This window comes from Anser anser (genome assembly GCF_964211835.1).
Source record: "Anser anser genome assembly, chromosome: 1".
Classification (NCBI taxonomy): domain Eukaryota; kingdom Metazoa; phylum Chordata; class Aves; order Anseriformes; family Anatidae; genus Anser; species Anser anser.
In genome coordinates this window covers 60,075,658-60,086,416 of record NC_139720.1, presented here as the reverse complement: position 1 = coordinate 60,086,416, position 10,759 = coordinate 60,075,658, and the positions used below count along the sequence as shown (strand labels likewise).

General features: G+C 39.1%; 1 protein-coding gene across 5 annotated transcripts in view; it reads left to right on the top strand.

Moving 5' to 3' along the window:
• The window catches only part of PARPBP (PARP1 binding protein), a 53,562-nt gene that overhangs the window by 141 nt on the left and 42,662 nt on the right, over nt 1-10,759 (top strand). For 3 of the 5 annotated variants that reach the window (XM_083808891.1, XM_083808888.1, XM_083808887.1), the window contains exons 2-4: nt 1,621-1,773; nt 7,201-7,431; nt 8,982-9,089. In XM_083808891.1, the coding sequence (XP_083665017.1) occupies nt 1,624-1,773; nt 7,201-7,431; nt 8,982-9,089 (489 nt within the window). In that variant the 5' untranslated portion in view covers nt 1,621-1,623. Of the gene's footprint in view, nt 1-1,620; nt 1,774-2,159; nt 2,240-7,200; nt 7,432-8,981; nt 9,090-10,759 lie in introns of those variants that run through there. The other 2 variants (XM_083808890.1, XM_083808889.1) reach the window with 2 other exon arrangements.

The window sequence follows — 10,759 nt, the reverse complement described above, 5'->3', positions numbered from 1 at the left end:
GTGGGTGAGCGGGGGCCGCCTCAACCCGCTGGGGCCTCGCGTCGTGCCCGGGGAGCCGGGTGGTGTGGGGAGCGGGGAACCCTCGGATCTGGGGACCCTCGGAGCTTGGGGTCCCGGGCGGTGGTGGCAATGCCGGCTGATAATGCCGGGTATAGGGTCCAGGGCTTGTCCTGCGGGCTTCCTGGGGCTGTTAGGGTGGGTGCTGGCTCCCAGTGACTTGTGTTATTCCTCAGAAGACTCTCCCGCCGAGGAGGGTGAGGGGGCAGAAACCCCTTATCGAGGGTTTGTTATGCCTGCGTTAGGCTGATTTGTACCTATCCAACAGTTTTGTCTGCTGTGACTCTTGGTTTTTGTTCGTGTCAAAGTAAAATGGATAAAGTAAAGCAACTTAACTTACTTGGAGGTGGGCTGCAAGAAAGATAAGGAGAGACTCTTCATCAAGGAGTGTAATGACAAGACAAGGGGGAATAGTTTAAAACTTAAATATTGCGGCCTTACATTAGATATTGGGAAGAAAGTCTTTGCTTAGACAGTGGTGAGGTGCTGGCACAGGTTGCCCAGAGAAGCTGCGGATGCCCCGTCCCTGGAAGTGTTCAAGGCCGGGCTGGATGGGGCCTTGGGCAACCTGGGCTGGTGGGAGGTGACCCTGCCCATGGCAGGGCATTGGGAACAGATAGTTTTTAAGGTCCCTTCCAACCCAAACCATTCTGTGATTCTAACTCTTCCCCTGCAAACATCTTGGTAAGTAAGTTGTTGCTTTGTCTTGCTTGTTGCAAGATGTCTCCTTGTTTTCCCCACTCCTCTCCCCTTCCTGATCATACCAATTACCAATACATAAATAAGTGCAGTGACCTATGTGTTAACAAGATGAAATAAGGGGAAAGGTTGGATTTGTGTTCTGAAAGTAAAAGACGGGGGTCTTGACTGTGTACTGTATGCAGCGCTAGGGAGTTGTGTTTCAGAAATAAATGGGTTTAAAGAAGGCAGGTTAAGGGTCTTAGGTACTTGTGGCTTGATAAATGCAAGAAGATGAAAGACCAAACCACAAAGTAGTCAAACTCAAAACTGATGTTGAAACTCATTTCCAAAGGAAATAGGGAGAATGATGACTTATGGGAGGAAAGGAAAAAAGGCTTTGTGTATAGGTAACAACAACAAAAAAATAAAAATCAGAGATGTCTTTATTAATAACTTTTGGAAACGATAGTGAATGTCATCTTTCCAGTTTTAAACTGTTTTAATAGATATGGACTGGACAAGCAGTGAAAGCAGGTAGTACTGAAGATACCCTTTAGTGTATTCAGATTGGGTCCTTGCTGAGACAAGAGAGTGTTCTTTGTAATAACTTTTATTCTTTCATGTTAGTAAAATATACAAGGAGAATAAGGGGTCTTTGTGAAGACATCATGCATAAGCACTGCCTCTTCATCGTTGCTCTATCATTAGTGAGGTGAGTCTTAATGTGCTATGTGTTTAGTGGAAAGAACTTATTCTGTGGACTTGATGTGAAACAATAAACAACAGCAGATGTGTAGCTTAATGGAAGGTGAAAACATGAGTGGGCCTATCTTATGTAGTTACATTCACATTTATTTCTCTTAACTCTGTGTTCTACTCTAGACAATGGTTGATTTCCAGCAAAAGATTTTAAACTTGATCAAATGTTTCAGAAGACAATGGCACTTATTTTCAAACTCAGAAAGAACTACTGTATGTGGAGCAGATTGCATGCTGATGGCGTTACGACTGTCAATGGCTGAAGTCAATAAACAGGTCAGCATTCTTTCAGAGCATTCTTGGTACTGTGAGAAAAATCTCAAGTTTTTCAGACAGGGTCTTCTGTGAAGCTATTTTATTCGCAGTTGCAGTGGTGGGTGTTCTGCAAGCAGGAGCACACAGTAAAAGTTTATCATAACCTTATATTCCCTATTACTCAACACCTGATTTCTCCTGTTTCTTCATTGGCTGAGTACTACAGGTTCACAACATACTCGATGCACTTCTATACCATATATGTACAATTTTATTTGAGCAACCATTAATTTCTCCTTTTCCTTTTTCCTTCCCTTGTGACTAGAGGGCCTGTGATTTTTGTTTTTACTAATTTCGTACTGCTCATTCTGTTTTTCGTAGCTATCTTCCTTATTTTGGGACAGTGGGACCTTCCCCTTATCTGCTTAACATACTCCCCAGCGCTATGCTACTGTCATGCCTGCACAATCTCTTTTGAATATTCAAGGTTAGTGGATTTTCCACTGCAAAAACAACTTTTATTGCAAAAACACAACTTTGTTTCTCACAGTACTGAGTGCATCTTAAACTAGGTTCACTTACTGGACTTCTTGCTTGGGCACCTATTTGAAACAACCATTTTGGTCAATTTAGTGTTTCATCTGAATGTTTGATGCCATGAGATGCTGTAAAAGTAATGATTAAGCACTTTGTCAAATTAGGGCTTAGAAAAAGAACACCAAGACAGATGAGAGGGTAGAAGTGTTTTAAGTATGTATCTGAGTCTTCAGCTTTAAATACTAGTGTATTTTGTTTGCTTGTGTAACTTCAGTTTATTTCTGCTGAATGTTTCTCATTTGCTGTAGAGCAGAGTGAGATAACTGTAGCATTTGGGATGTTCTTATCCCACCAGAGCAATTCATTTGGCCTACTGCTCAGCTCAAGGTTCTCCTTTTATCCTTTTGCTGAGGGCTCTGGAAATGCTTTGGAATCACATGAGAAGAATGAGTGTAAGATGGACTGGGTACAGGCTGCACAAGTTGCTTGCAACATTGCATTCTTGGCTGCTGTTTTTCCTAAGACTCCTCAGTTGAAGTCCTATGCATCTGAGTTGTGAGTGTGTACCCAGTACTTCTAGGAAGTATACAATGTTCTTTGCGTGTGTACAAGGTAAGTCAAGGGATGAAGAAGAGATTGCTCCCTAACCAGCTGACCAATGTGTCTTGTCACAGCTCTTTGAAGAACTCCAGAAACAGTTAAGTCTTATACTTTTAGTCTTAAATTTCACTAAGTATAATGGTAGCAAACAGCATGAGAAAAGCTAACTGAATAGTTGTGATAAAAGGGGAAAAAATGTGTAATCTGAGTTCCTCTGAATGTACCTTGTGTTGTAGCTATAAGGCATAAAGCCATTGGTGGTATATAGTGTGTAGTGAAAGTTACTAATCAATCTAGGTAAAAGTTATTATAGGCCTAAAAATACTTAGGTAAACTTTCAAGAAGAGCCACCTTTCCTGAAGTTTGAAATAAAAGTAACAATCTTCAAGGTGAAATTCAACTGAGAGTAATTGTCTTGTTGACTGTACCTGTGGACCTCCCTGTATAAAAGCAGGGCCACCTAGAAACTGTTTCCCAGGACTGTGTCCAGACACCTTTTGAGTCTCAAGGAGGGAAATTTCTCCCTCCCAAGGAGGGAGATTTAATGGCCTTTCTAGGCAACCTGTGCCAGAACTCAGTGACTGTCACAGTAAAGAAGTCTTTCCTGATGATCAGATGGACCCTCCTGTGTTCGTCCCTATTACATCTTCTCCTGTCAGTGGGGCACTACTGCAAGGAGTCTGGCTGTCATCCATGCACCCTCTGTTCAGGTGTTTGTACTTATTGACAGGTTCCCTGCTGAGCCTTCTCTTCTCCAGGTCCTGGCACTCTCAGCCCCTCTTCAGAGGATAGGTGCCTTGATCGTCTTCGTGGCTCTTCACTGGACTCTCTTCAATATGTCAGTGTGCCTCTTGTACTGAGGGCTACCCTCTAAAATATTGTGCAGTCCCAAACAATTAGCTGTGCAAGTTATAACGGTTTTTCTAAGCCTGGGATCTTGGCCTGGAAGTTCATTGCCTTTGTTTCTGCCAGACTTCAATGTCACAGCTATCAGATGCTTATGTCTCTATATATCCTCTTGATATGGATGAGTTTCTAAATCTGCGTGCAGCCCTATCAACATTCACTGGAATAGGAAACCCATTCAAAATGTTGCTTTATATTGCTTAATGTGCTTTACAGGCCACAGTTTGGGAGCCTCCCTCTTAGAAGAGAGCACATGCAAGCACTAAAGGCTCAGTGTAGGGTTGGAGACTGCAAAATTGCAGAATCTTGTAAATCAGGAAGAGTGCCAGACAGGAATACTGCAGTCTAGGAGTATGCCTGAAAAACTAGAATTAGAGACAACACCGGGATGCTGGTTAAACACAGCAGTCTTGAAAGCATATGTTCTAAAAGTGGTTAGTGGCCATTAATTTAGGGAAGGTAGGAGAAAGCATAATATTGCTGGAATATGCATCATGTTCTGTGTGTTGTTTTTTTTAACAACTTGATGGCAAAATAGAAACTGTTTTGCTATGTAGTTAGCCCTAGAAAGCTCACAATACCTACAAAATACTAAAAAGGTGTCTTTAGGCATGGAATGTTGCTACTGGACTTCAAACATGCTAAAATAAGAATCCAAGGAGACTTAATGTGCTACATTATTAAGAAGCACAGGAAGTGGAGATGCTTTATAACATTTTGTTTCTATGTCTATGAAACACAATACCTGCAATGTCTATCATGGAATGAAAGTCCAGAACTTTCTGAACTTCCTTTAGATATTAGTCAGCTGGTGTGTGCTTGTTGGAAACCATCACACACTTATTTTTTCATTTAACATCAGACTTGTGACAATTGACTGTGTAAGTAATAGAATACACTGCCACAGTGAGCACCTGATCATGAAAGTTAATATCTGGAGTGCAATTTTACTTTGATTTAAAATATTTTTGCAGCACTAATATAAACTTTGCTAATCTCTGCATGTCCTCTGTCTTGCAAGGAATGGCTTTGGTTTACTAGATGCCGTATTGAAATTCTACTTTGTTTTGAAACAAATTCTTCCACAAGTACCAAGCTAAAATGAGACTTTTTTTTCTCTGACCGGCTGCTAATCTCTTTGAATTGTGTTTATAATATTATACATATATTTTTAATTTTTGGAGGGGCTGAATTGGAAAGAGTGCATATCATAGAATGGTGTGGGTTGGAAGAGACCTTAAAGGCCATTTATTTCCAACTTCCCCCTGCAGCAGGCAGGGACACCTCCCACCAGCCCAGTTGCCCAAAGCCCCATCCAACCTGGCCTTGAACATTTCTGGGGATGGGGCATCCACAGCTTCTCTCGACAGCCTGTTCCAGTGCCTCACCACCCTCACAGCAAAGAATGTCTTCCTAAGGTCTAATCTAAATCGACCTTCTTTTGGTGTAAAGTCATTCCCCCCTTGTCTTATCCCTACATTCCCTGATAAAGAGTCCCTCCCCAGCTTTGCTGTAGGACCCCTTAAGGTCTCTGTGGAGCCTTGTCTTCTGAACAGTCCCAACTCCCATAGCCTGTCTTTGTAGGAGAGGTGCTCCAGCCCCTTAATTGTCTTTGTGGCCTTCCTCTGGACTCATTATAATAGGTCTATGCCCTTCTTGTGATGGAGGGCCCCCAGATGAGTAGTAGAAGTCTTCGCTATGTATTTTAACTTACAGTCAGGTTCTGACTGTAATTCTTTGTGAATGTAGTTTTGCTTAAAGGGATTGAACTTATTTTATGGCTTTCTTAGTATTGCAGTTTTTAACCATTGACAATACTCATCTCCTTTAAATAAGAGATCCTATAAGTAGTGTTATATACTGTACCCAAGTGCAGCATTACCTAAACTCTCCCATCTTCTTGCTGAAAGGTTGTAGGCTGCAATCCAGTTAACACATCATTCAGTCTTACTCAAATAAGAGGGATGTGTCACTTATTTTTGATTTAAAACTTTGAATTTCAGCCCTATTTGTTCCTGCCTTCTGTGACTCTTACCTTTTTGCTTTTCACTAGTGCCCTGCTGTTGTTGTAACCCCCGACTATGCCACCTTTGCTAACAACTTTGGCCCTTTAGTTTTCCACTTTATAAATAAGATTGTATGTAGTCCATAATGCTATGTTTTAGTCTTTTATTTTTAGTCTCTTTTGTTCTTCCATCTAAAGACTTAATAGAAAGCATTTTCTACATTTTCCCTTTAGGTTTCTGCATAATAAAACTGCAAGCTATTGCTTTACAGTTAAGTGTTTGCTCATCTCAGAAGTGCTTAGGGATCATTATTTGATGCACCCCTATATACAAATGCATTTATAGCAGATGCCCTTATTTTGATGTAAATCCTTGGGGGGGGCGGGGGGGAGATAACTGATAGGTAAATCAAATGTGATTTTAGTCCTTCCTGTTGATGTATTTTCTGTTTCTGTCTATCAAAGGTCAATGGAGTGTTCTCTCAAGAGTAGGAAAGGGGAAGGGACTGCAGCTGTGAAACCAGCCTCTTACGTTACTTGGATACATTTGAATTTTATTTTTTGCCTAGAATAGGGAAAGATTCTTCAGTTGTTGATAATATGCTGATAGTTATTGTGCTACCCACGTTTTGTCATTTTTTGCCCACTTTATTTGCACTTTATTAATTGCTATTAAATCATATAATTGACTGCCAAGTTGTAATTATCTTTCATTTGGGGGGGGGGGAAAGGGTGAAGGGAAGGGGGCCAATGGGTGCATGGGAATGTAATCTAATAATTCTGTAAGGGAGTGTGGGCCCAAAGCTGGTGTCAAAGATAGTGTCATATAGTTGATGTTATTTATGATACTAGTAAGGGATATAAGGATATAAGTAGGTGTGTGTTGCTTTAATGCATTTGTTAGATCTGTGTAGCAATGCTATCAACATTATAGTAAACTATTAACATGGGAGGGGGGAAAAATGCTCATTTTTGTTTGGAGATGGCATATGTTTTCCCAGATCACTGCTTGAGGCATGTTAATATTATTTACTGCTCTTGGAAGGTAAATGCCTGCCGTGATGAACACTATTTCTGCAAATAATTAACTGTATTTATGCAGTAGTCCTGTGAAAATCAATTTCTTATGAGTAAAGTTCAAAATATATGCCTGGCATTTTAAAGATGAGGATAAAGGACTTTATATTCCAAAAAGTCAGCTCTAAGACCAAAGCACTGGAAGAACTTCAATTATAAGTAATACTTCGTTCATTACAAATGCAAATATTTAGTTCATATTTTTTTCTGTAAGAAAATACATATATATATATATAATTATATATATATATAATCTTGTTTTAAAGTAACTCTTAAAGCTCTGCTGAACACAAAACATGTTATTGTTTTTTCTGTCCTATTAGCACCACGGAGATTTCACGGTATCACTTAATGATGTGATGGAAACTTGGAAATATTTGTTACATGACAAACTAGGATTATCCCATGAAAACATGGAAGAACCAGAAAACTATGCTGATGTTAAAAAAGCCTATGATACCTTCTTAGCAAGCAGCAATATGTTAGATATCATAGATATATGTCAGAAGTGCTATGCTCTTGCACTTGTATCTGAAGAGGAAAGCATAGCCCCTGTAAGTATTTTGTTTGCTTGATCTCTGTTTTACCATATTTCTGATTTCAGTTATGGATTTACAGTGCTTCTAAAATATATGCAGAAGTCTTGAATTATTCACAAATGACTTTCCTTTTCTCTGGAGGAACAGATTACTTTAAATTATTAAACCTTTTAAGAGATCGTAGATCCATTCAAAAATTACATATTTCAGCTGTCCTGCTTGATGGGTAGATCACAGCTCCACTGAGTATATTGTTCTTTCTCACAAACAGAACTGAAAACTGAATTGTAGAGATTTGATGTGGCTGGGTCAGAGCTTAGTGATTAATGCATCATGGAGTTTTGGATATATGTTGATAGGTAGTCCAAATATTTTTGGTTTTCATTTTAAAAATACCACGCTCTTAAAGGCAAAAAAATCTCCATATTCTTTATGTACCTTCATGTTAGATTTTTCCAGAGACCACAAGAGGTTCCACTTCAGTTACTCAGTCAAGCATCTGTTGCAGTTTATTGTGCTTCAGATGTTACAACACTGCACATGAGGCCATGCTCCAGGCTAGAGAAGTTGTAGTACATATTGCACTTTGAATATGAAAATAACACAAATTTGGTTATATATTTTGATCTGATAACAAAGATCAGAATAAGGTGGATACAGTTGGAAGGGACCTGCAAAAATTGAGTCCAAATGTCATACTGTGTACCTGTTTTTCTCACAGTTAGGCAATTTGTCTAGAAGTACCATGAGGGACAAAATCAAAAACCTTGCGAAAATCCAGAAAAACTACATCCACTGCCTTCCCTTTGTCTACTAAGAGGGTGATCTTATCATAGAAGGATATCAAATTAGTGAGACGGGACTTTCCTGAACCCATGTTGGCTGGGTCTGATGGTTGTGTATTAGTAGCAATTAAAATAAGTTTAAAATACAAGCATGCCCCATGATTTTATTTGATTCTGTGCTCTGTAGAGCATGGGAAGATTAAAAGACAAAGGAAACTTATAATGAAAAATTAATAAACATTGGATTTAGCTGCACCTATTTCTAGCTTGTAACAAAAATTACAGAGAGGAGTTAACTGTCTGCTTGCAGGAAGGTAACCTGCATTATTAGAGGAAAAACTAGTCAATGAAGGACAGAATATTTCAATTGCTTGGAAGAATTCTTCCTCCTTCTTCTACAAAAGACATAAAGGACTGAAGTTTAGGAAGCTGTAATTGCTTTTCTTGTATTTGTTGCTACTTTCATGGGGAAGGTAGAAAACTTTGGAGGATTAATGAGTTCTTTATAATTATGGTATAGTATTAACTTCTTTTTTTTTCTTTAAAAAAAGAGCAGCTGCTTTTAGGGTAGTAACTGTAAAAGTTCTCCTGAGTTAATCTGAATCTTACATGTCATTTTTCTCTTAAAACAGTTGTATTTCTAAAGACTAAAGAAAAATTAGCTTTTGGGGTTCAAAACATTAGCAAGCTGGAGAAAATCGTAGTTTTACTTGGTCTTAGCATTACTTTTGTGTTTCAGTCATCTTTGTATTTAAATTTATTCAATTCTTTTTATTAAAGGTTCAACTGCTGGAATTTATTTCTGGCATAATGAATGTATCAGAAAATAGTGGTTGTGTGCCTTCTACTCCCGCACCAGTCAACAGACAGGACCAGAGCAATGCGAAGGTAAAAAAAAAAAAAAGTCTTTTTTAATGCTTTTTAGATATGGGAAATTTAATGGAAGATGAAATACAAGTTTCCTTTTCCAGTTATTGCTATTAAGATATTATTGGTTTAAAAAATAAGTGTATTCAAACTCTGTATCTCTTCGGTATATTATGTGTGTGCATGGAGCAAGTGCACAAATTTATTCTCTGGAAGACAGTCCTTTTATGGCAGGTACTTGACCTAGATTTAATCTGCCTTTAAACAATAGGGAATACATATTTTCTGCAAGTATATTATCATTCAAACATTGTCTTGACTGAGAGTTAAAGGATTTGCCTGATGCTGCAAAGTGAAATGATAAAAGATATAAACTTAGGTTTAACTTTTAAACTTAAGTAATGCTTATTTACTTGCAGAAGAAATCTGAGTAGCAACTGTAGTGGTAGCTGTGGAAATGCAAACAATGCTGATCTGTTGCAGTAGACAGCTGAGGACTTTGTGGGGATACTGGATTCAACCACCTAAACAGAATCGGTATAGCAGTGTTTAGAATGCTGAAGCTTCAGTCACTTCCAAGCTTGCTTTCCTCTTAAGTGTCAATTTCAATACAATATTTGGGTACAACTCAAAATAGTTCCCAACAAGTGAGCAAGCATCTTCCCAGCAATCTGACATCAGGATAACAGAATGTTTCAGTAAAATGCACTTAGGTGCTTTTCTCTTTGTTACTAAGGTTATGCCCTAGATAGCACTTCTACCACTAGGCTTGCTTGGTGCTCTGACCGTGACATGTGTGGTAAAAATATTCTTGGCCCATTTTTTCTTTTTGACTGCTTACATTTGTCTTATTTCCTGTTGAATAAGAAGAAATCCCATAGCTATGAAAGGTTTGTCTTTCCTTCTATTAATGGCCTTTTTTTGTCTTTGCTTTCTTTGCTTATAACAAAACTATAAATTCTTGAATTCTGAGAATTTTATTCTTACAGGATCCTGAACAGTGCTGCAATATAAGTAATTATAATTTTATATTTTTTGATAAGAGGGTAGAGCTGGGTTGTAATTTAATATAAACTTGAAAACTTCGATCAGTGGGACTTCTGTTATTGAAATTCCAGGAAGCCAACCAAGGGAAAAATTAGTGGATCCAAGGTGGAGCTGGTGAGGTGTTGTAAGTCTTTAGCTTATTTGAAGTTAATGTAAAATCATTGTGGTTTAATGGTGTTACTATTTTGCCTTGGGATGTAAAAGGAATATTTGTGGAGAGATTGCTAAGTAGAAATAGATAGCCAACTTGAATAGCTAGAGATACAGCTCTCAAATATTTTGTGAATACTCAAGTACAGTACATATAGTTGTACCTCGAGTACTGTTTTCAGTTTTGGGCACCATAGTATAAGACACACAAAACTATTATAGAGCCTCCAAAGGAAGGCTACGAAGATGGGGAAAGGTCTAGAGGGCAAGACATAAGGAGCAGCTGAGGTCCCTTGGTTTGTTCAGCCCAGAGCAGAGCAGACTGAGGGGAGGCCTCATGGCGGCCTGCAGCTCCCTGACGAGGGGAGTGGAGGGGCAGGCGCTGAGCTCTGCTCTCTGGGGACAGCGACAGGACCCGAGGGAACCGCATGGAGCTGGGACAGGGGAGGGTCAGGCTGGGTGTTAGGAAAACGTTCTGTACCCAGAGGGTGGTC